This window comes from Leptidea sinapis, chromosome 7, assembly GCF_905404315.1.
Source record: "Leptidea sinapis chromosome 7, ilLepSina1.1, whole genome shotgun sequence".
Lineage (NCBI taxonomy): Eukaryota > Metazoa > Arthropoda > Insecta > Lepidoptera > Pieridae > Leptidea > Leptidea sinapis.
In genome coordinates, this window is record NC_066271.1 from 8,935,134 (window position 1) to 8,962,694 (window position 27,561).

General features: G+C 34.1%; 1 protein-coding gene across 4 annotated transcripts in view; it reads left to right on the forward strand.

Moving 5' to 3' along the window:
• LOC126965357 (myosin-2 heavy chain, non muscle) overlaps window positions 1-27,561 on the forward strand; it is a 160,209-nt gene that overhangs the window by 37,995 nt on the left and 94,653 nt on the right. For 3 of the 4 annotated variants that reach the window (XM_050808895.1, XM_050808896.1, XM_050808894.1), the window contains exon 1: window positions 8,613-8,831. Coding sequence is in view for 1 of the 4 variants with exons in the window: in XM_050808893.1 (XP_050664850.1) it covers window positions 1,626-4,018; window positions 4,947-5,083 (2,530 nt within the window). In the remaining 3 variants the exon portion in view is untranslated. Of the gene's footprint in view, window positions 1-1,625; window positions 4,019-4,946; window positions 5,084-8,612; window positions 8,832-27,561 lie in introns of those variants that run through there. The other variant, XM_050808893.1, reaches the window with a different exon arrangement.

Below are 27,561 nucleotides of genomic sequence, written 5' to 3' on the forward strand. Positions count from 1 at the left end.
CAAAATACAACCAATTAATAGTTTTTAATAGTTAAATAGTTTTTAATTCCTGTTAATATAATATAATATAATATCATACACAAACATACATAGCTATCACACTATTACTAAGTTCATTTCAATAAATGCCTGACGATAATTATATATGTTTCTAGTGTTTTTCATTATAACTATTGATTAAATCAAATATAGCCGAATGGTTAGTGACCCTGACTACTAAGCTAGAGGTCCCGGGTTCGAATACCGGTAGGTGCAATCATTTATATAATGAATATGGAATATGGATGTTTGTTTCCGAGTCAAGGATGTTTATATGTATGTTTAAGTAAGTATATTGTATTAAATATATCGTTGTCTTGTACTTATAGTACAGGCTATGTCTAGTTAGGGGCAAGATAATTTGTGTAAGATTGTGTCAATATTATATTAACGACCGTAAGAAGTATATAAAGACACTTGCGGTATCTGAAAACACAGATACGCTCAATCTGTACGTACATTGAATAAATGAATTGTTTGTTTCAATAAATGGGCATACATATTACATAGGACAATCTAGATATATTAATATCATGGCGAATACATACTTATAAATTGTGTTTTCATTCTCATACGACATCAAAAACAAATGAGGTTCTCAATTCGACTGAAGTATTTGTATGTTGCGATACAAAAAGTATTAAAATAAATATGAATCTGAAGATGAAATCTATATCACAATACCGATACAAGTGGGAGGCTCCTTTGCACAGGATGCGGCTAAATAATGGGTACCACAACGGCGCCTATTTCTGCCGTGAAGCAGTAATGTGTAAACATTACTGTGTTTCGGTCTGAAGGGCGCCGTAGCTAGTGAAATTACTGGGCAAATGAGACTTAACATCTTATGTCTCATGGTGACGAGCGCAATTGTAGTGCCGCTCAGAATTTTTGGGGTTTTCAGAATCCTGAGTCTGCCTGAATAACTGCTTCACGGCAGAAATAGGCGCCGTTGTGGTACCCATAATCTAGCCAGCTTCATGTGCAAAGGAACCTCCCACTGGTAAAATCAGAATCAAACAGTGGGATCTTGTACTGTTAGCGACTGTCAGAGACTGACAACACAAGATATTTTTTATATCAGTTTCTGCGACGTGAACTTATTTAAGATATGCATATTGCATTGGCAGTTTTGAAAATTGAAATTCTCGGACCCAAACGTTACACGCTTTTCACAACATTTACATTTTTAGGGTGATCCAATCATCATCAGCCGGAAGACGTCCAATGCTGGACAAAGACCTGCACCCTAAGATTTCCACGACGATCTATCCTGCGCTACCCCACTTCCAACGTATTCCGGCGATCTTCACCAGATCGTCGGTCCATCTTGGGTGATCCAAAACTCCAAAATCCAAAACTCTTGTACAAACAATAAATTGCTTGTTACCGGAATTATTAAGAAAAATTGTGTTCATAGTAGTTAAAAATAATATTAACTCAAACCGTACAAGAAAGATTCTTATCAATCAAATTCTTTTTGATATTTATTATTGAAATTATTGTTTACCGAAAGTCAAAGTGATTAATAATGTAGAATAATTTATTATTATTAAAAAATAACGATATCTCTTTTGCTTTTCCAGATTCCCGATGATCAAGATGAAAAGACAAGATCCATAAACACCACCGGTTCTAACTTGAAGCAGTTTAAAAAAATCGGAAACTTACATTCTGCCGAAGTCAACAACTCATGTCCAGTACTAAAGGATATCGATAAAACTAAAAATGAAGTAAAAGATAAATTGTATTTTAAACCATTTTATTCATTAATACCTCGAATAAATTTTAAGATCGATAAAAGTAAAATGAACAATTCTAAGATTCCGGAGATTCGTGACAAGTTAAATGAAATCACTAAGAAACAAGATGATAATGTTGATAATCGAACTAGAAGTATGATTAATGATAATTCACAACAGCTGGTTGAAGATAAAGAAGGGGATGTATCAGGACCATATAGCCTATTATACTTTGATCGTCAGGACAAATCTGCGTCATTTAATCAAGAGAAAACAGAAGAGTCTTTGGTTAATGAAGTCCTTCAGAAGCAAGAAAATGAAGAATGGTTACTAAATAAAAATAGATGCTCTTACACAACGGAGAGTATAGAAAGATTACCAAATGTATTAAATTTTGATAACAAACCGATGAAGGAATTTGAATACTCTTGTGAAAAGGATCTTAATTATCGCTCAATTAATTCTTTTAAAACACATTCTAGATCAGATTTGTGCCTTCAGCTCAAAACGCATGCCTATTCTCGAAATATCGAAACGAATTTAAGTCCGAACGATAACTCTTTAAGTAGAAATAATGAAGAAAATTCTTTAGATGACAGTTTGGGTATATTAACGCCAGATCAAATGGATGATATTTGTTATTTAGAAAACTCGTTTTCACCAACTGTGGAGAATTTACCATGTTTTTCGGATACGAACACACCCGACAAAGGCGATACTCCTTCCACTGATAAGACTGAAACTAATTCCGCAGCATCGACAATTCACAATGATGTATTACATATAAATGTGCGTAATCCGCATGACCTAAGTGGAAGGCTCAGCCATATAGAAGCCATGAACATTATTGGGAATAATAAAAACGATGGCAAAGTAGCGAAAAATTCTAGTGACTTATCAAAATCAACTTTTGACAATATTTTAAGTAAATCTGTTCATCCTAATATTGATCAGGATGACACACTAGAACAGGCTGAACTATGCCATAGTGATCTTATTGAAGATGAATTTTTACCTTCAGTTCATGGTAGCATTCTAGAACCACCAAGCTGTCTTGCTGATAATACAGTACATTTAGATGTAGCATTGGAAGGTAATAACTCCACTCATATCATATCAAACAGAATAGAACAAACACCATCTCCTGATGATTTGCCACTGGATAATTCTGATATCAATGGCGAAATAAGTACATACTCACAGTTTTCTGCTTCTACTCTTCTGGATTCTAATACATTCTCTGATAGTAAAAGTAACGATTACACAAAATCTATGGACACATCTAAAGTTTCAAATAGTTTTATAACAAGCATAACTAGCATTACAAGCTTGGATGGCTATCAAGGCGATGGTGAAATGTCGCGGCCTGTAAGTAGGAGTGCAGAACGTATTGTTGGACCACGTGAAGATGGTATAGACATGGACTGGCAGAATATTCCAGTACCAAGAAGGCCTGACCCTATGACCGACTCTGACTTCTTTACAGAAAGTGACGCCGATGGATTAGATGATCACATGCATAGAGGTGATAGAAGAGCACAAGTTATAGATGGCGCACTGTATGGAGGTAAAAATAAAAATGGAAACCATCCGTTAATTGTTAATAGGAGTGAGGATTCATGCATGGAATCTAGCGGAGTTTATACGGATTTTGAAAATCATCGAACGTCGCCTGTATTTTTAAATATACTAAATGACATATCGCCGACTTCCACAATATCTAGTCATTCAGATTGTAGCCAGAAACATTTGGATATATCAAAAGAGAATAATATATATTATTCTCCCTTAAACACTTCATTAGATGGTAAAGATACAAGTGTAACACGCATAATTGGAGACGAAACACCCAAAATCCCAAGTAAAAGAAATTCGCTAAACAGTGAAAAAGAAATGAAATGTAACGAAAAAAATAAGGAGGAGAAACGTTTTACGCTAAAGAAATACAAAATGCCGAAGCGCGATGTTCCAAGCAAACTTAAAACTATGTTGCAAAGTAAAAAGATAGATTCTGATACAAGCACTCCAAATAGTGTTACAAAAACAGCAAAAAAGCAAGAACGCAGTTTCTTAAAAAAGAATATCCTAGAATTAAAGTCTGATTACAAAATAAGCCCGTTTAAGGACGTCAAGGCAAAAGTTGATTGTTCATTTTCTTTACAACGCTCACAAACATCTTGTAGTGTTACGCGAATGCTGAGTTCTAAATCGCCAAATCCGAATACAAAACCTAAAAGGTAAATATAATAATTAAAATTATATAATAATATTATATGAAATATTTAGAAATACCGACTTTACGTTTTGGACGAGGTCCTTAACGCTAGTCACCAAATTGCAAGGAGCGCTTGGCCAACCCAATTAGGACTACTTAGTCCTAATTGGGTTAGCCAAGCCTCGAAAAAGCAAATTGGTTAACTGAAAAGAGGGAGCTATTGAAATTACCTTAGGTATGTCTTTCTCTCTGACTTTCTACTTATCACGTATTTACTCATAGTTAATGATACTGCAGATTAGCTTTAAAAAAAACAAAATAAGACCTGTTTTCAAAACTAGGGCTGTAAGGTAAGGTGATACATTATTGGATGTAGACGTCTGTACTTTTCTTTTACAGCACCAGTTAGTATTCTAGTTTTCAAGGACTATTCTTGTCCAGCAATAAATATCCATGTTCCTATCGAGTCCATTTTTTTCTTCGCTATGATTGCCATTTGTAACTTATGGAAACTGATACTGTGTAGGATTTATAAGATCTGTTCCACCTATTTCCTACCGCCGAATTCCACCGTCGCACGACCCACCACAAGTTAGGATATCATCCCCACCATCTGGATGTGTGGCGGTCCTCCACAGTGCGGTTTTCAAGGAGCTTTCTTCCATGTACTACAAAGCTGTGGAGTGAGCTTCCTTGTGCGGTGCCTTCAAAAAAGCGCGTACACCTTCCTTAAAGGCCGGCAACGCTCCTGTGATTCCTATGGTGTTGCAAGAGAATGTGGGCGGCGGTGCTCACTTAACACCAGGTGTTAAGTCAGTGAAAATAAAAAGTCAAACGATAAACATTATGAAGTTCGAACACAATCTGTCAAGAAAGTCAATAACCTTGTTCCTTGTCGTCTTTTTTCAATAATTCATATTTTTTGATGATTAATAAAAAATATTTTGCAGTCGCCACATGCGTATGCGCATGGAGAAGGGCTCAGCGAACGGCAGCGGCAAGAGCAGCATGCACAGCTCGCAGAGCGACTTGAGCGCAACCAGCATTCCTGTGGTCAAACATGGCTCCAGTAGATTCCCCTTACTCAGTAAGTATTCATTATGTTTCCTGTTTCTATAGGAACTTATCAGATACTCGTCCTGATACCATTAGTGTCAAAATGCGAAAAAAAGACGAAATTTATTTAATAAAGTGCGTGACTGATAAATATATCAACATACGATTGGCTTATTTAATTAAAAAAAAACCCAAACACTTATTATTTTTGAAGGGTTTATGTATACAAAATAAATACATTTTACAATCCAACACTTAGTCTCTATTTCTATATTTATAGTAAGTCGTTTACTATTTTACTGTTAAAATTAAGATGTTTCTTTATTATTCCGTTATACCGTAATCGATTCGAGTATGGAGAGTTTTGAAAATTGCATTTGGCTCCATACCTACTTTGTGTATTGCAAACACAGCGATTCGGTTCTCTTTACCCCACTCTATTTTAATATCGCAAAATATTGCACAATGTATTGGCGCCAAGATAAGAAAACTCAATGAACAATCATATTAAAATGACATATTCCAAATTCAAATGTAACCTTTTGTTTATTTTTAATTGTAACAGTATTTATGCCCAAACTAAGTTTAATATTGATAAAATATTATGAGTTTCACCCATCACTAGTAAGTTGTCACTTGTGATTAAAATTGCTAACTTTGACAAGTCTTTGAACGATCCAATAAAAACTAGCCTATATCAGTTCGGTGTACGTATGTAGTAACTTCTCTTCGCAACGCCAAGTGATCTAGCCCGGATCCCCGAGCAGTTAGCAGCAGTGCTCTGCATTGCACGCGCACAAATCCAGTTCCAGTCGGGTAATTAGAAAGCTGCTCGCCTATTTAAACAAAGTGCTTCGATTTCCCACGGGCGATTTGATGTTTAAAAAATCTGGATGCACGGTTATATTTCCTCTTTCGATCATTGCACTTCGGATCCACTTCCATCGATCCCTACATGTTCTGAAAACATCGAAGCAAGGCATGGAATATTATCACATCGGCTACTGCAACGGCGCAGGCATTGGGATCATCCGAAGGGAAACAAACCATGCCCCAAGGGTAGAAAGAGAAAAAGGAACGCATCCTATCCCAATCTGCTGACTTGTTATGCCAAACGCGACAGGTCGCTGCTGTTCTGCGACGCGGCCATTGGATAGGCATTACACTCCTTACCAGGCAATGGTAGGACATCCCGAGAGGGGCGCCAACAGATATTTTGATGAGTAGTTAGCAATTCAATCATTTTTAATTGGGCTAACGGCTTTCGTGTTTCAGGTGAACAAACATACATTAGATATGTTTTATAAAACTTATACCTGCAACTGGGCACCTGCCCAGTGCGCTTCTCTTCACCTAAAAAAGGCATATTATAATTAATGTGCCACCAGCGCCATCTATCCGGCATTAACGTAACTGTATTGCTCGGAGTAGTCATGTTGCCGGTTCTCGGTTTTTAGGCTAACACACACAAAAGTACACATATCTATACTAATATTATAAAGAGGAAAGATTTGATTGGTTGTTTGTTTGCATTGAATAGGTTCCGCAACTACTGAACCGATTTGAATAATTCTTTCACTGTTGGGAAGCTACATTATCCCCGGGTGTTATAGACTATATTACATTTTCAAAAAATTAGGGGTCCCTACTAAAAGTCCAGTAATGTAACCCAAGGTGTAAAAATACGTACGCGAACGACGTCGCTGGGTATCGGCTAGTAATATATAACTGCGTGATTGAACCGGGAATCGAACCCGCGAAACGAGAAGAAATAACCCTGTAGCTTTATCATATCGATCGAAGGGCTTCATCTTAATGCTTATTTTTTGCTACATAACATAATAACATATTATAAGAAATAAAAGGAACACCATAAATTTTAACATATGATGTAAAAGTTCAGAAAATTAAAAGTTTACATTACCGTGTATTTAACTGACATTACAATGTTCGATTACAGTCTCCATTAGGTAATTATTTTAAAATCTATGAAGGCAGTTTAAATTTATTTTTATATTAAAATAAAGTATTCTTTCAGTAAAATGTTATATCTATGTATCTATCATGTGGCATAGCCGTGGGAGTCCTCGTATAATGATAATAAATAGGCCACCTCTTGACACCTGTTGTTGCGGATGTCCATCGGCGGTTGCCTCACCACTCCCAACATGAACCTCTTGCCCGTTTGCCCCCTCTTATATCCGCGAAAGAAATATTACTTCCAAATTTCAAGTCTCTACGCCTTATGGTTCCAGAGATATGATGAAAATCTCTTATTTATTATTATGTATTAGGGAATTTAACGCCTGCGTGAAATCATGAGCAATTACTGCCTTGTTAAACTTTGCGCATATGAAGATCAAAATAATGAGTTTAACGTATGTTTTAAATAGTACCTAGGATCTAGATGAAACCAATAGGTACCAGTTGGAGTGTTATTATAAAAAAAATAATGGTAATGAGTTTTTTTCATTCATCAATTGCAGACAAATATTTAGGTAAGTGCCACTTGTAACACATTGTTGAAAATAACGTTAGTAATAATTCAGTAGAGTTATGCAGAAAAAAAATGAGTATTACTCATTTCTTTTCATCAGGTTAAACAAATATTAAAAAAATAGTTGATGTCAATATTTAATTAATTCAACAAGAGTTGCCCGCGACCTTGCATTCATAAAGTCTTTGAGGGCATTTCTAGCAATCGAAATTCGTTTATGTTTTCTTTTTAATAATTTTACACACAACGCTAATTAACATTCTAAAATTAAAATACAGCTCTATCATGGGATGGATATCTGTCAGTAAAATCTCCCCAAAATCAGAAGTAGAATAAATAGGCAGATAAAATTATTTTGGTATCATTCACATGTAAACATTAATTTGCATTTAGGAAACAGCTGTTTTTAAAGTTATGCTTCTTTAGGCGCGTTATGAAAAAAAATTAAGAAATGTTAAGATGCGCGCGAATTACTGTAACACAAAAGTAACAGGTTGAAGTTGGTTTCTAAAACTTTCTGACAATTGTGTCACTCGTTATTTTTTTCGTCCATTACGGACAGGCAAAGGGTTCAAGTCCATACAGCCGTATTCATTATTTAATAATTAATCGTCAAAGCCATCTTTGCTAGTTTTTTACAAAATTGTTCTTTTTAAAAACGTAGAATAGCACGAAGACTAAATCATTTCAATTATTTTTGCTTCGTTAGGCCAAAGTATAACTTCTTGCGTGCATACATATGTACACACACACTTTTTTGTCATTATACACATTTACAACAACGTGTAGATTATAATAATATTAGTGATTATAGTACTCGCAATAATTATTCAACTATCTACCAACCATCTCATGGTAGAATACTAAAACAATCTGAGTATAAACTGTCAATGTGTTGTTGTCGGTATAAATCAGCTGTGAAGGGTGTATAAATCGATGTAAAGGTCGCGAGGGTGCCACGAGGGCCGGCGACCGCATGGCAACTGGTATTTCCTCTTGCGACTAGCTGCAACTTGCAAGTAGCTGTCGCGAGTGTCGGCTAGGTTATGTCGCCGCCGCTAGCCGCTAGCCAGTCGCCACCAAGACGCGACCGGCGCGGGCTGTCTGCGCCACTGCCGTATCCGTGACGTCACGCGAAAATCAATGGTTTCCTTACCGTAAGGTCAACCGCATACCGCATTTCGGCGAAAATGTGATCTATGCAAGTGCAGTGAATAACGTCACAGTTATGATGGATGTCAAAATGAAAGTTCACTAAATCCAGTTCGGCGTTTTAAATACGGTTCATTTTCACTTACCTGCTTTTACGTGGTGTCGTAATTTTAGTTCTAGAATAGTTATTTTCAGTGATAATCTGTAGGTTAACACATCTAAACAGTTAAATTATTAGTTTAGTTAATAACTGATCACATATTAATGTATTGCCGCCACTGGCTTGCGTCAAAAACAGCTGATAAAAATTCTAATTCAAAGGCCGTAATAAGATTTTTACTTTCAAATTATTTAATGAATATTATGTCAACGTTTTTAATATTAGTATAACTTTATAAAATTTGCTTTTTCTCTTAGAAGATTATTCTAGTTGATGGCTTTTGTTTGATAGGACCAAGAACATTGTCGAGTCCACCAAAGAACAGTAAACATTAATAACTGTATTCTAGAAAGATTCCCATATTTTCTCACACTGATTATTGTTTTAAAACTAGTAGTTGCATCTACTTGTTAACACAACCCGTTTACCTATCTCTGAATACTAACTATAAGTATAATATAAACTTGTGTTGCCTACTATTCAGAAAAGTCTGGGTAGTGGCTTCTATTGGGCGATTTTTAATTGTAAAAAAATATCGGGTAGTACTATGGCAATTGGATGGTTTGGTTGGATTTTGGAATGGTTAAGGAATAACTTCGGACGAATTGCTTTATTTATCCAGTAGAAGTACTAGCTTTATGTAAACACAATATTCATTTATTGCGCTGTCGTACACAAAAATGACAATTTATACTTAAAAAAATTAACAATTATTTTACATTAAAAAGTTTATCTCTCAGAAAAATCAACTGTCATCCATAATTTCAACGACGCGACGGTCTTACGAATTTTGGATCAGGCCACGTGTCTTGATACGAGTTTAACATTCTATACCCAAGAAAAGTCAACTAAAGTAGCAAAGAAGTTTTCACTTCAAAAATGTTTGTATAGTAAGGTTATGGAATATTTTATAAGTTTATGGAATTTATAGGGGAATGGAGCGACCGTCCTCAGACTATTGAAATTTCTTTAGAATAAATTTTTACTTAAAACATTCCCACCAAGTTTCTTGCTACGATTCTTCTCAGGTCTGAAACATATTTCGAATAGTCTGTGGATTTTACGGTCGGAATGAATTAGTTGTTAACATTACTCAGGAAGTCAGGCAGAACAATCTATTTCTTAACAAACAAACAAACAAACGAACTTTTGTCAAATTGAAATCTAAACTGTTCGGTTTCATTATCTGTCATTCGTGTTAAGATTGTTGTCAATAGATCGCGACGCGCGGCTGAATTGAATTTGCCACAAACTTCAAACTTTCACTATATTATCTTGTCATTATGATCAACACGCAAAAAGTAACTGTTAATGTAACTGATGAATACAGCCGCCGGTCGCTTCTTATCACTTGTATATTGTAACCTCTTACTAAAATCACTGAGCATTCAATACTTTTTTAGGTTTCCGTAGACTAATGGCAAAAACGGAACCCTTATGGATTCGTCATGTTTGTCAGCCACTTTTTCCGAAACTATAAGAACTATACTGTTGTAACTTGGTAAGTTTTCACACAAAAATTAAAAAAAAAAACAATATATTTTGGGGGTTCCTCATACTTATAAGGTTTTTTCATCAAACCCATATGTAGGCTAACAATGAATAGGTCTTCAAAAATGATATTGAGGTTTCTTATATTATTATTTTTTTCTTAACTAAATAGTTTGCGCGCGATTTATTTATATAATATACTTACGAATATAATATCATAATCTCGTTATTTACTTATTTTTTTCGAGGTCAATGTTATCGTGAGCACATTATCAGCTGTGCATGTCAAAAACCTTTTAATATTGCCATATTCATTAAATAATATCAATTAATAAGAACAGGAAATAGTTACACTATTAATGATCACAAATAAGCACTTGTGCGAATAATACCTGCGCAGGTTCCGTGTTGGAAAATATTGCAAAACACGTTAACGACGTAATCAATTGGTTTCGAAAATATGTCGTTAAACTTGCTATCTAAGTATTATTATCTATGATTGAATACTTAAAGCCAGCCACAACTGTCTCGGGAGATAAAATGATGTGTGCCAGGCTTATCTGACTAAGTGTGGTTTAAAATAACAAATATACTTAGTACCTCAGTGACTTCTTAAGAGTAAAAGAGATGAATCTTTAAAGAAACTAGTTGACCCGACAGACGTTGTTCTGTTTATAATAAATAAAATAATGTTTTTATATGAATTTGTCAATAATATATCATAACATCAAGAACTATTTCGGAAAATATGCACCCTGCTGTCGTAATGAAATTGTTTCACAGCAGAACTGTCAAACCGTGCGTCAATAAATTCTCTCATAGAAATTATGTATGGACACATCAAAGGAAAAACAAATTTGTTGTTTTTATTTAATTCCGAACACTTTCATATTTATTCACCTTTTAAACCTCAACAAAATAAGCCAAATCGGTCCAGCCGTCCTCGAGTTTTAGCGAGACTAACGAACAGCAATTAATTTTTATATATATAGAATAGATAGGTAAGTGATATGGCGATGAAAGATGACCGTTGTCGACGAGACTGGCTAGGTCGAATTATCGCCTCCATAAACCCTCGTATAGTAAATGTCATTCAAATCGCTTGAGTGGTTTTCGATATACGTGAAATGTTTTGGTACAAGATTTTCTCGAGCAATAGATAAATATAAATCAAATGAAACAAGCCAGAGTCGTCGCACATATATCTGCAGTGATTTGTAATGAAAAATAAATACTAATTTTTAATTTTAAAACGATATAAAAATTGTTTTTTTTTTTATGTGAGAGGGGGCAAACGGGCAAGAGGCTCACGGGATTGGGAGAGGTGAAGCAACCGTCCATGACATGTGTCAAGAAATGCGTTGCCGGCCTTTAAGGTGCGAGTATGCTTTTTTCTTGAAGGTCCCTAAGTCGTATCTGTTCGGGAAGACCGCTGCCGGTAGTTGATTCCACAAAGTGGCTGTGCGAGGCAAGAAATTTCGAACAAAACGCGCGGTTGTGGAATGCCAGACGTCTACGTGATGCGGATGGTACTTTGCACGTAATGTCCGGTGGTGGAATTCGGCCGCTGGAATCAACCCGAGATCAATTTCTTGTCGGCTCGAGTGTCGCAAGAGAACTTGGCCGGTGGTAATAACTGGCCATCAGGTATCCCTATAAACCATATGTCCTCTTTATCCATAGAAATCTTTATCCATAAAAAAGAGAAAAAGATTTATTGCGTGTTTGCTGGCAAATATCAAGTAAAAATATATTTTATACAGACGCTATAAACAGCAATAGTTACTTAATAATATGTTGTGTAGTTACGTGATACGAGAGTCTTTTACTGAACTCCGTTTTTGACTTCAAAAAGGTGGAGGTTCGCAATTCGATCTTTATTTTTTTATTTATGTACACCGATTACTCTGAGATTTATGATACGATTTACGTAATTCTTCTTTAGTTCGATTCGGTCCCATAAAATTTTTACATAGTTTGTCCACGTGAAAATTTATGTCTACGTGGATGATATAACTGTATTGTGTATACGCCTTTTTAGGAGTTTTCATTCATCTATGACATTCTGTGTGTATTTTTCGTGATACCGTAAACGGCAATATGATAGAGTACTTTAGACTCGAGTGTGTTAATACGCGAACTTGACTTTTGCATTGGGCTGTCTTAACTAAAGCTAAGAATAATTTGTTGGCAAACAACTATAAAAACTAAATCAAATATTAGCTTATTCTCAGCTAAGTTTACGCAAGTAAAGTCTGGGCAGAGAGTAAGTCCTTTTTATATATCTTAAGTACGCTTATAGATCTTACTTAGCCTAACAGTTTTTTTTTATTTTCTTCGGTATTAAGTTATAATAGAATAAAGTATGTCGAGACCGCTAGTTACACTCTAAATAATCTGTGATAAGGTTCATAATAGCATAGCTTATGCAATTGTCTTAAAACAGGCAGGAAGTGATAAGTAGTTACTTGTGTTTTTGACTGATCATTCTATCAATATCAAGTTGGCCTATCGCATGTCTTACTTATATCTAACTGTAAGTTTTATTCACACAATTACTTAATGGACTGACCGGTTCCCATCCGAAACAACTGGGTACTTTATATACCATATAACATAATATAATACCGTATCTATGCCTACTTTGTGATAATACTAAAAATTATCTATTCAATGTAGTATTCCACAATAATTAAAGAAGAATTAATAAAAAATTATCAGTAAATTAATCTAAAATATAAAATTCTCATGTCGCGGTGTTTGTTAGTTAGTTAAACTCCTTCGAAACGGCTTGACCGATTCTCATGAAATTTTGAGTGCATATTGGGTAGGTCTGAGAATCGGACAACATTTATTTTTCATCCTCCTTAATGTTAGGGGTGGTCCACGGTATTTTTTTTTTAAATTTGTTTGATTATGAGTCAGCATTAAAAAATACATGCAACTTAAAATTTTCATCCATCTACGATCAACAGTTACTTTTGTATTGCGATTTTAATATCGGCAATACAACGTTTGCTGTTTGTAGTATAAAAATAAATTCGATTAAAAATAATTTGTACAAAATATTGTTTAGTACAATTTTTTGAAGCTCATTAAATTAACTTACATCGTAGACTCCACTGACTGGCAGTGTTTTTTAACTTCAAGTTCAGGAAAGTTCACAAAATTATCTGAAAACTATATATATATAGATACTTATTAACTATAATTTTTATTCCTAAAACCCATAAACTAAAATATTTTTATTCTAGTAGTGTTGAACTAAGTTGATAAAACCTACGAAGAAATTTTAAAAATACATTAGTATTTTAAAATAAGTTAAGTTTATTAAAACTAGCGAATAAAATAAGTATAGTGTTGATAGCTATCATAGTTTTATGATAATATAAAACAGTTCAAATAAAACGCCTATTTTTCATAAAATAAATCTTTAGAGTTTTTTTTATCATCGTGTTTTTGAGACTGCAATAATTTAGAAAAAGAAATGAAGATAAACATGTCAAAAAATTGGAACCGTAGTGTTTGTAGAAGTATTTTGAGTAGATTTTCAAAAATGTTACTAGTAAGACTATAGCGCCTTAATATAAAAAAACTAAGTACTATTGGATTGATTTCGGAGAAGCCATTGGAAAAAAACAGTATTTTTTCGTGGAAAGTTGTTTACGTCATTCATACTGCTGCAGCTCCTACCACCTACAGCTGGAGTATTTCAACTTCTATTTTGGTTAAGCAACTTCTATGAAAATGGGCATCCTGCTGTTTAGTTTATTTATAGCTGTAAAGTTAGTAAAATTCTACAGTTTTTTGCAAAATGAAACTTCGATAAAGCGTGAAAATAATTAATATAAGCCAGACATATATAAATATTTAAACATAAACAGTTTTATTCCAACACAACAGCGAGTATTGATAATGAATGCTTTATCCGATTCCACGAGTGATATATAGGACATAGAGCACGTAAGGCACACACACATAGCTTGGTATTAAATGGTCCACCGCCCGCTTGTGAGGGAAATCTACTGCAAACCGATGCACCGTAACGGGTTATTCTTGTCGATGGATTTGTTGACGTACCGAGAAACGTTGACCCCGTGCCTAGAGGCGAAAACTGGCGAATATTTAAACGACAAGGCAGCTAGGAAACCATCACCTTTATACCGCTATGTTGGTACGAACTTTAACAAAATTCAAAAGAGTAATGTAATATTTGACAGTGATTGTGAAGTTGATGTTATCATTAAGGCAGTATTACACATTTAGATACAACGCTTATTAAAACGTGTGTAATTGTAATTCTTACTTATGTTATTTGCGTAAAAGTAACACCTTTTAATAGCACGTCAGTCCGCCTGAAAACGCGCTCTGCAAAGATCACGGAACGTCGGATGAAATAAATAAATTAGAAAACTGTAACTTTATTTGTTACTGTGTCTTAGTTATCGGGCTGCCTCACTAAAATAGGTATTTATATTGAAGTAAAAAGTTCTTTCAGCGCGGTACGCATATTTTTAGATGAGATAAAATCTCTGGACTCGCGACACCGTTACAGAAGAATGACGGAAATCTCAGCGTAATCGGTGATAAAAAAAAACCAATTGAATTGAGAACCTTCTCCTTTTCGAAGTCGGTTAACAAAGAAAAGCTCACGCAGATATCCTACGGCAAAGGATTAATATTTGAGGCTAAAATGCCCTGTGATTGAAGGTCACACATTATACGCCCATGGAAATAAGTCACGGAACAAGCAGATCCCCACGATGTTAAGTGGCATCAACTGTCAATAACAGTGTCCTTAGGAATAAAGTCAGAACGCATTAAAAACAGTCTACTATGTAGCGTAATGCGTTGCGACCGCGATCTTGTGTGCTCATATACTTCTCTGTATAACCCTCCCGTTTTGGAACAATGACGGAATATTGTCACATTACTAATACTGTGTGATATCAGAAGCCACTCAACAGTTTGCATGTAAGTTGTAACATGCAACGATACATTTGGAAGTGTATATCCCAACATACACTTCAAAACCTGACCTCTCTGTGACGTCACAAAGATGGCGGTCCATCCCGATATTAACCCACGGGGTTAATAATACACTAAAGACATTCCATTCTTATAGATGTAAGGCCTATTCTAGCAACCGTCTCAATACGTAATCCGTGATCAAATTATGTACATATTTGAAAGTTATGGCAAAATACATAGAATACGAACCTAAGACATTCCTGTCTAACTCTACTAAAATTGTTTAATCATTTATTTCTTTTATTACCTTTACATTAATCAGAGTGTAATGTGCCAGTTCTACTTTCATATAATGATAAATGTAGTCCTACTTAGTATTTTATTGATGCGCATTCCTAATTAGAATGCTAATGTAACCAACTTAACTGTACAATGTAATCGACCAATTGATTCGAGAGATACACTCGATATTATGTAAGTGGTAAGTACAACTCATATAAAAACGTGCTAGCAATTAGAGCTATATATCCTCAGTTTAGCGGCAGCCATTTTGAATTTAGATTCAAATGTCGAATTGTTAGTCTTTGTTATGTTAAAACATGTCAGAATATAATCCTATTATTATTCTCAATTATTACTTTGGCCTTGCAGTGTTGCTTGTAATTCTCTTTTACGCCTTAACTTTTAATGCCATCTTGTTTAGAGGTGGATTTCAGAAAAATCATTTTAATTATAATAAATTACTATTCTGACTACAACTACAGTATGGTTAGCTTTTACGTCTCTTTTTCCCGTTCTTGAACTTATTTTTCAAATGGATGAAGTCTTTTTATTCTAATATTAGTAGTAAGGTGATTTTTTGTTTGTTTAACACGTCTAACTCGATTTCTATCGGTCGGATTTTAATATATATGTTTGTGTTTAGATTAATGAGAAATATTATGTATCTGTCTATAAGAAGCCATAGTAATGTAAATTAAATTTTTGCTAAGTAGAGGGGTATGTCAAAAGAAAAGCGTGTATTTCCTAATATTGTAATGGTCAGTACGTAAATAAAATGTTCTACAAAGATATTGATTCTTAGTACACCTAAAAAAACTGTCTGGAATACCCCTGGAATATCTCTAATATCTTATACATAAACCACAATAAGTATTTAGCGACAAACATCAATTATGCTTGGGTTAGACCGAAGCAAGGTTAGATCGAAATAAAAATATGTTCTGAAGTTGTTTGACCCTTCGATAACTAAACTAATTTTATTCCGTAAAGAAGTAATGTAATGTAAAGTAATGTAATATTCTTATGGTATAAAATCATTCTTTATAGCTCAAATATCAGATATCATAACAAAGCCTCTATTACGTAAAGTTAGTGTTTGTTTATGAATATAATATGAAGTCGCCCACTACTTATAGTCGTTCACCACATTGTCCATTGATAATCTATTGTATTTCTATTTAAATGTCACTGTGTCACGAGGTTTGAATTAATTTAGTAACTGTAGCATTTGTAACATGCAGATTAAAGTGATTTACTTTAACTGAATTTATTTATTTACTTTAAAGCATGCAAATACAGGGGTCAAGGCTACGAAAATGATTTTGTCCCATTCGGTGTCGAGACCCATGGTCCGTGGAGTCCTAGCGCTATAAGGCTTTATAATAATAATATAAATAGCAAAAAGATTAGTCGACATCACAGGAGACCGAAGAGCTGGCAACTACATCGGACAAAGAATTAGTCTAGCTATTCAAAGAGGGAACGCTGCCAGTATCTTTGGAACAACCTAAAGGGATTCCTTTTAATAATATATTTTAGTTATTATACTAGCTGACCCGGCAAACGTTGTTTTGCCATATAAAGTATAATTCACGCGATAGTTTTATAAGTTATAAAATATTGCCTATATTATAGCCTGTACATCATTTTGTTCTATTGTCAATAGTTTTTGCAGCGCACGCAAAAATAGGTTTTCGATTTTACACCTTGTGTTACAAAATAGCAATTTTATTACGGATCCCTAATTTTGAAAAAAAAAACATAGCCTATAGCCTTTCTCGATAAATGGACTACCCAACACTGAAAGAATCATTCAAATCGGACCAGTAGTACCAGAGATTAGCGCGTTCAAACAAACAAACAAACACTGCAGCTTTATAATATTATAGTATAGATTATATTTTTTAAGGTTTTTAGTTTTAGGTTCATTGTTCTAGTATATATTTTTACTTTAACTGTTAATTTTAACTGTTGGGATATTAACTTATTACTTCTAATGTCTTATGCTTTAGTTTATAACAATATCTTTGCGCTTGCATTCCGTTTTGGATGAATGTACTAACTGTTGCATTAGTTTTGATAATATTTTGTTTTCGTTGTTTGGTCACTTGCATAGTGATTAAGTAATTGGAAAAGTTAGAGATAATTTATTATCCTTTTCCTAGAAAACAGTATTCATTCTAATTTGAAATAAGTACATTTTTTTACAACCGTTAGTTACTATTTGTTCGGGCATTATTCATTCTACTGCTATAAAAGATTTTTTTCAATGGTGTACTTATAAAATAAATATTAATCAGAAAATATCGATTTAAATACTAATGTAATCTCCTGATTTTTTTTAAATATAATTTTAAAGCTTAATAAACATAATAACAAAACGTACGATACCAGGACTAGCGAAACACAAAAAAAAAATATTTTTCATTGATAGCAATTTTTACGAGGGTGCAGTTAGATTTGAGTTGGAGCCGAAGGACGAAATAGGTATCACACTTTATTTATTATTTACATACACATATTATAAAATACGAATATCAATTTTAAAAATTCAACACAGCTGGCTTATGATAGCCATCTTACCAGGCTTTTAAAAAAGATTTAATAAGCGGTCACATTGTTTTTATAAATTATAATTGGCCAGTATAATATTTAGTTTAAGGTCAAACATAAAGTAAGCAAATGACGCTATGGTAAAGCAATTAATACCATTGAATACATACATACCACTTGGACTCTGTATAACCCTCCCGTTTTGGAACAATGACGGAATATTGTCACATTACTAATACTGTGTGATATCAGAAGCCACTCAACAGTTTGCATGTAAGTTGTAACATGCAACGATACATTTGGAAGTGTATATCCCAACATACACTTCAAAACCTGACCTCTCTGTGACGTCACAAAGATGGCGGTCCATCCCGATATTAACCCACGGGGTTAATAATACACTAAAGACATTCCATTCTTATAGATGTAAGGCCTATTCTAGCAACCGTCTCAATACGTAATCCGTGATCAAATTATGTACATATTTGAAAGTTATGGCAAAATACATAGAATACGAACCTAAGACATTCCTGTCTAACTCTACTAAAATTGTTTAATCATTTATTTCTTTTATTACCTTTACATTAATCAGAGTGTAATGTGCCAGTTCTACTTTCATATAATGATAAATGTAGTCCTACTTAGTATTTTATTGATGCGCATTCCTAATTAGAATGCTAATGTAACCAACTTAACTGTACAATGTAATCGACCAATTGATTCGAGAGATACACTCGATATTATGTAAGTGGTAAGTACAACTCATATAAAAACGTGCTAGCAATTAGAGCTATATATCCTCAGTTTAGCGGCAGCCATTTTGAATTTAGATTCAAATGTCGAATTGTTAGTCTTTGTTATGTTAAAACATGTCAGAATATAATCCTATTATTATTCTCAATTATTACTTTGGCCTTGCAGTGTTGCTTGTAATTCTCTTTTACGCCTTAACTTTTAATGCCATCTTGTTTAGAGGTGGATTTCAGAAAAATCATTTTAATTATAATAAATTACTATTCTGACTACAACTACAGTATGGTTAGCTTTTACGTCTCTTTTTCCCGTTCTTGAACTTATTTTTCAAATGGATGAAGTCTTTTTATTCTAATATTAGTAGTAAGGTGATTTTTTGTTTGTTTAACACGTCTAACTCGATTTCTATCGGTCGGATTTTAATATATATGTTTGTGTTTAGATTAATGAGAAATATTATGTATCTGTCTATAAGAAGCCATAGTAATGTAAATTAAATTTTTGCTAAGTAGAGGGGTATGTCAAAAGAAAAGCGTGTATTTCCTAATATTGTAATGGTCAGTACGTAAATAAAATGTTCTACAAAGATATTGATTCTTAGTACACCTAAAAAAACTGTCTGGAATACCCCTGGAATATCTCTAATATCTTATACATAAACCACAATAAGTATTTAGCGACAAACATCAATTATGCTTGGGTTAGACCGAAGCAAGGTTAGATCGAAATAAAAATATGTTCTGAAGTTGTTTGACCCTTCGATAACTAAACTAATTTTATTCCGTAAAGAAGTAATGTAATGTAAAGTAATGTAATATTCTTATGGTATAAAATCATTCTTTATAGCTCAAATATCAGATATCATAACAAAGCCTCTATTACGTAAAGTTAGTGTTTGTTTATGAATATAATATGAAGTCGCCCACTACTTATAGTCGTTCACCACATTGTCCATTGATAATCTATTGTATTTCTATTTAAATGTCACTGTGTCACGAGGTTTGAATTAATTTAGTAACTGTAGCATTTGTAACATGCAGATTAAAGTGATTTACTTTAACTGAATTTATTTATTTACTTTAAAGCATGCAAATACAGGGGTCAAGGCTACGAAAATGATTTTGTCCCATTCGGTGTCGAGACCCATGGTCCGTGGAGTCCTAGCGCTATAAGGCTTTATAATAATAATATAAATAGCAAAAAGGTTAGTCGACATCACAGGAGACCGAAGAGCTGGCAACTACATCGGACAAAGAATTAGTCTAGCTATTCAAAGAGGGAACGCTGCCAGTATCTTTGGAACAACCTAAAGGGATTCCTTTTAATAATATATTTTAGTTATTATACTAGCTGACCCGGCAAACGTTGTTTTGCCATATAAAGTATAATTCACGCGATAGTTTTATAAGTTATAAAATATTGCCTATATTATAGCCTGTACATCATTTTGTTCTATTGTCAATAGTTTTTGCAGCGCACGCAAAAATAGGTTTTCGATTTTACACCTTGTGTTACAAAATAGCAATTTTATTAAGGATCCCTAATTTTGAAAAAAAAAACAGCCTATAGCCTTTCTCGATAAATGGACTACCCAACACTGAAAGAATCATTCAAATCGGACCAGTAGTACCAGAGATTAGCGCGTTCAAACAAACAAACAAACACTGCAGCTTTATAATATTATAGTATAGATTATATTTTTTAAGGTTTTTAGTTTTAGGTTCATTGTTCTAGTATATATTTTTACTTTAACTGTTAATTTTAACTGTTGGGATATTAACTTATTACTTCTAATGTCTTATGCTTTAGTTTATAACAATATCTTTGCGCTTGCATTCCGTTTTGGATGAATGTACTAACTGTTGCATTAGTTTTGATAATATTTTGTTTTCGTTGTTTGGTCACTTGCATAGTGATTAAGTAATTGGAAAAGTTAGAGATAATTTATTATCCTTTTCCTAGAAAACAGTATTCATTCTAATTTGAAATAAGTACATTTTTTTACAACCGTTAGTTACTATTTGTTCGGGCATTATTCATTCTACTGCTATAAAAGATTTTTTTCAATGGTGTACTTATAAAATAAATATTAATCAGAAAATATCGATTTAAATACTAATGTAATCTCCTGATTTTTTTTAAATATAATTTTAAAGCTTAATAAACATAATAACAAAACGTACGATACCAGGACTAGCGAAACACAAAAAAAAAATATTTTTCATTGATAGCAATTTTTACGAGGGTGCAGTTAGATTTGAGTTGGAGCCGAAGGACGAAATAGGTATCACACTTTATTTATTATTTACATACACATATTATAAAATACGAATATCAATTTTAAAAATTCAACACAGCTGGCTTATGATAGCCATCTTACCAGGCTTTTAAAAAAGATTTAATAAGCGGTCACATTGTTTTTATAAATTATAATTGGCCAGTATAATATTTAGTTTAAGGTCAAACATAAAGTAAGCAAATGACGCTATGGTAAAGCAATTAATACCATTGAATACATACATACCACTTGGACTAGTGAAAAAATAAGGACTCCGTGTTACCTTACATAACAGCACCAAAACAAGCCGATTAACGTGTAAATACATAGCCCCACGCACACACTTACACTACTACAGGCCGATAGGCGGCCATTATGAGAATTGTCATCGTCTGTGACAGATCAGTTTGCGTCTCAATAAAATATTTTAAAATTGCCGTCGTGCGTTGTGAAAAAGTGTAAAAACGATACTATATGAGTATTTGTGGCCATATATGATTATTTAAGGGAGAAAAAATTGTGTAACTAGTATCCCCCGTAACCACACACACATTAGCATAACAGTGCTTCACTTGCTAATATCACGGCGCCGAGTCCTTATTTTTTACTCGTCCGTGACATACGTTCCTGCCGCCGAATTCCACCTTCGCACGACACGCCACAAGTTAGGATATCATCCCCACCATCTGGATGTGTGGCGGTCCTCCACAGTGCGGTTTTCTGGGAGCTTTCTTCCGCGAACTACAACGTTGTGGAATGAGCTTCCTTGTGCGGTGTTTCCGGGACGATACGACATGGGTACCTTCAAAAAAAGCGCGTACACCTTCCTTAAAGGCCGGCAACGCTCATGACATTCCTCTGGTGTTGCAAGACAATGTGGGCGGCGGTGATCACTTAACACCAGGTGACCCGTACGCTCGGTTGTCCTCCTATTCCATAAAAAAAAAACTATAGTTACTTTGAAATGGTACCAGAATATTAGATGCTTGTTTATAAATTAATTTACATAATTCGGCGTATTTATAACTCGTTATGATATGTGCCGTTAGTAATTATAGTATCTGTGCCATAGATCGTATTTTACGTTCCACGTTAACGCGTATCGTAAACGTTACTAATTTGCTATTGAAGGTTTTTAGAATGGAGCATTGACTTATGAATAATTCCCTTTAATGCACTTGGAATGCATTAAAGTAAGGCGATGTCTTCACACTTTGTTTTAACACAATTCACAAGACCAGTGGGAGGCTTCTTTGCACAGGAAGCCGGCTAGATTATGGGTACCACAACGGCGCCCATTTCTGCCGTGAAGCAGAGTAAACATTACTGTGTTTCGGTCTGAAGGGCGCCGTAGCTAGTGAAATTACTCGGCAAATGAGATTTAACATATTAAGTATGTCTCAAGGTGACGAGCGCAATTGTAGTGCCGCTCAGAATTTTTGGGTTTTTCAAGAATCCTGAGAGGCAATGCATTATAATAGATAGGCATAGCAATTACCATCAGCTTAACGTCCTGCTCGTCTCGTCCCTTGTTTTCATAAAAAAAAGATAGGAGCATAACGAGAAACGGGTTGGGGCATCAATGCCCGGTAGAGTCTGTAATAAAGTATTGTTAACATACCTACTTATATATTATGTTTGTAAGCGTAGGTGGGGCTCCTAGGGTTTTGGCCGCTAGTTCTCATCGGAGAGGAGCCGGTTGGTATGTCACCGAATTTCGAATTTATTCATTACACTTACGTTTATTAGACGTTCTAAAGAAAAATTGTGTAAGTTGACTTCCTAGCACTGGGCCAGCGTGGTCAAATTAAAAGTACAGGCTTCAGAGGGTTTTCACGCAAAATAGACATACAGTACCTACACCAAAAGGCACAAAGCTAATACTAACGGAGATTGGCATATTTGTATCTTGTCTTCGGCAGTCAAAGCCTCAGCCCCAGCACCAACTGAAATAGCTTCAAGATTAATTAAATAAGGGTTTAAAAACCGCATTCAATTCGATCGAGACATTACTGACACCAGCGGAAACAAAAAACCGACTTCAAAAACTCAAAAGTGTAAAATAACTTAATAGAGATTTAGTTTAACACACCTCTTGTGCAAATCTTATACCCATAACATTAATAATACTATTATTTTTATATGCTACCTATTGAACTTGTGCTACCTTGGAAATCAGATCATAAATCTCAGAGTAATCGGTGTACATACATAAAAGCAATACCTATCGAATTGAGAACCTCCTCCTTTTCAAAGTCGGTTCAAAAGTCTTCGAATATCCTCAATAATATTTTTTCTCAAACAGGTTTCATTTACAGATAAGGATTAGTTACAGTTTATTATGTAAATATTACATTACAGTGTATGTATGCCGCCATTGAAACAAAAAAACTGGGTGTTTAGTTTTAATTCTTTATTTTCAACAGTTGAAAGCATAAAGCGTATGTTTTTGTTGTTTGAACCGCATCTAACCGGTTTGGATATAGAGTTGCCACAAGTGGTAGAGAGAACAGGTTGTGAGGAACGCTGTTGTACCTATTAAAGTGAACTCTTACCTTAAACAAGCAATAAAATTTATTAATCACTCATGAGTGACATTCTTAAATTGTTGCCCTAATTTTGAATGCAGTTTCAAGTTTATTTTATATATTACTGCGCTATGTGTTGTTCATACTTTTTTGTACATATTTACCCTCTTATTCATAATGGTCCGCTTACTTTAAACAGCTGCTATGGAGTGTTTTTTCTCATTCTGACTTAGGTCAATAGACAGAGTGAGAATTAGCAATGCTTTAAGTTAGCAGACTATTATGAATAAAGGGGTTAATCTATACATCTATACATATAAATAAAATTGGAGTGTCTGTTTGTAATATTGAAATAACCGTTTTTTACTACATGTATATGAATATATATACGTTACATACAACAAAATAACATTTTTTACCATTTTCATCTGTCTGGCATTGTATTGTTATGGGCAGGGCGTACTAATTGCCATCAGCTGAACGTCCTGCTCGTCTCGTCCCTTACTGCGTAAAAAAAATGGCCACACTGTCGTTCATCTCTTTCACAATTTCTCTCTCTTCGTATTTACATTCATAACGCATATCGATAGTTTCTTAAAACGCGGCCGTCTCTATGTCAGACATTGGGATTCCAGACATGTTGGAAAACACAATTGATCAAACAATAATTATCATATTATCTTTGTTAGTGTATGGGAAGCCGGCATTTTGTGTGAGAGTCGAAATAAGCACCTCAGTCGAATGCACTGCGACTTGTAATTTGTTACGTGACTTCAATTCATGATACTTTCGATCTTTGATAGCCGTGACAAGTTATGTTCGTTACAGAGTATATAAATGACGTGCTTAAGGTGCTTTCTTATTACGAAATACGAACATTAATTTGTTGTTTGTACTTATTTATTTGCAAACAACGTTATTTGTGGGAGGCTCCTTTGCACCGGATGCCGGCTAGATTATCGGTACCACAACTACGCCTATTTCTGCCGTGAAGCAGTAATGTGTAAGCATTATTGTGTTTCGATCAGAAGGGCGCCGTAGCTAGTGATATTACTGGGAAAATGAGACTTAAGGCGACACTAAATGCCAGCGACCTTGAGCGATATGAGTTCTCGGCTGCTGGCCCGCCATCTATATAACAAAGCCAATATTTTCAAAATTCTTGCGTGGAAAACAGTTTATATGCTTACAATCCTCGTTATTCACTACTAATCTGAATAAAATAACCTACACAAAAAAGTACAAGCTATAAGAATAACTTTTCTGAGTGAAGTACCAAAAAAATGCGTCACGCCATGCCAAAAAACTTGTTTAACTTCAAAGAAATGTGGTAGTTCAAAAAGGTTTGGCAGTGTTAACTATAACCAACAGTAAGCATTAGCAACTTACAAATATGACTTAAGGATATGTGTAACAGGATTAAGTAGTGTTCATAGCTCGAAATGCTATACTTTCTCCACAAAACTTGTCTAAAAACACCATGTTTGCGTGTTTTCTGCTTACTCTTCGCCTTACCATCTTATGTCTCCAGTTGACGAGCACAATTGTAGTGGCGCTCAGAAGTTTGGGTTTCTCAAGAATCCTGAGCGGCACTGCATTGTAATGGGAAAGGCGGATTAATTACCATTAAAAAAAAACAATCTTAAGACTATATCAAGCACAGAGTCAAGCTGTTTAACGAACAAAGTTTCGTTGACAAGTTTTTGTTGTGCCCAATCAATAATAAACAAAAAGTCGTAGAGCTTTCATGTTTTTCAATTTTCTGAACTAATGTATTATTATTCTTTAATATACGATCGAAAATAAGAGATATTTTTATAGAAATAAAATGAATTTATAAACCTGTTGAAAATTATGTACACCTTTGTACTTAACAATGGCGCTGACAGTAATTCCCCATCTCCTGGCCTCAGCCTGGGGCAGTCCTTTGACGATGGAAATACACAATTATTTGCATCATAGCGCTTCTGGTTTTAAAATATGAAATCAAATGTATGTTGCTATGGGGTTATAACGGTATTGTTACCCAAATAACGACACTCGAGTAAAACTTATATTTTAAAAATAAATCCACTATGAGTGTAAGAACGCATATTTAGAACGCATTTTTATCTTTTGTGGCATTGATGGCAAATTTTTAAACTTTCTACAAATTCAGTTCCTGTATATTATATTCACTACGGGGTTTGCAAAATTTAGTAAGCAACAATTGTAAAGGTTATATTCTGTTTTTGTATTATGGTCTAATAAGAACTGTACACAGTACTTTATAGCTCTCAAAGTTCATCATCATCTTAATTAGATATTAATAGCCGGACGAGCAAGCCTTGCTCGGATTTTTAAGAATGTACAAAACTTGAACAAAAAAAAACTAATAGGACATCTGGATCACCCAATTTCCCATCTAAGCTATTATAGTTTTGTATATAATGGGGAAATTTACCTTTGTATTAATATCTTATATCTTTAAACGAGCAATTCTTGTATATATATAATCTGGATCTCAGAAACGGCTCCAACAATTTTAATGAAATTAAGTATACAGGTAGTTTCGGGGGCGAGAATTCGATCTAGCTATGTTTCTTGTCAATTTAAAAAAATGTAGTTTTAAACGTGTTTTAATGAGAAACTGCTTCAACAGCATCAGAATACAAAGGTAAATTTCGCCACGATATACAAGACTTTAATAGCTCAGATGGGACATTGGGTGATCCGGAAAGCAGAAGACCCCGGTTCAAATCCAGATGTCCTATTAGGTTTCTTTCGTTCAAGTTTTGTATGTAAAAATCCGAGCAAGACTCGGTCGTCCAGGTCCTATATATATACGAGCAATTCTTGTATATATATATGTATACAAGAATTGCTCGTTTAAAGATATAAGATATACTAAACTCTAATTGAAATACCATATGATAGAAATCCAATACTACGAATATACTGCAAGTTATTTTGACACGGTATTAAGCAAATTGTCGTTCACAGCCGGTCTGCTGTATACGCCGGATGTTAAATTTATTACGTTATTACTGCCATGTAAGAAATATTTTATTTTTATTACTTTGAGCGTGCTGTGTTATATCATCGAATTTCATATCATTTTAATAGTATTGGTAGGCTATAATACATATTCTATTGTGTGTTTAGTTGACATTCTTTAGTGTAGTGTGCCTTTTATATGTATATACAGGTCGGCTCCATTATAATCTAAATACATTAACACTTAATAGAAAAACAAAATTTTTAACTTAACAAACTAAAAAAAATGTTAATAAAAGGAAAAGCAACTTATACAGTCTTCAACAAATAAGACTTATTGTGTAGGTAATAAGTTACCTACCATGAATGATATCTAGATAAATAATTTGTATAGTTATTTCTTTTAAAGGGTTTGATCTAGTGTGTTTACTGGTTTTTTCCGCTTTGTTAATTTTTATATTTAAACAAGAAAAATAATCGATATATATTGTTATATTCTCACGGCTCACATAATCTAATATATATAAATTACGTGGCACGTTGTTTGTCCGCCATGGACTCCTAAACTAATGAACGGATTTTAATGGGGATTACTTCATGGAGTGCAGTTTAGTCCCAACTTGAGAGATAGGATACTTTTTCTTTCGATTTGGGAGCCATAATTATTTTTATATCCATTATTTGTTTTGCATGGACATATTTTCTGTAAGAGAATTTATTGACGCACGGTTTGACAGTTCTAATGTGAAACAATTTCATTATAACAACAAGGAGCATACGTTACGAAATAATTCTTGATGTTTTGAAATATTATTGGCAAATTCCTATAAAACAGTATTTTTTATTATGTACAGAACTACGTCTGTCG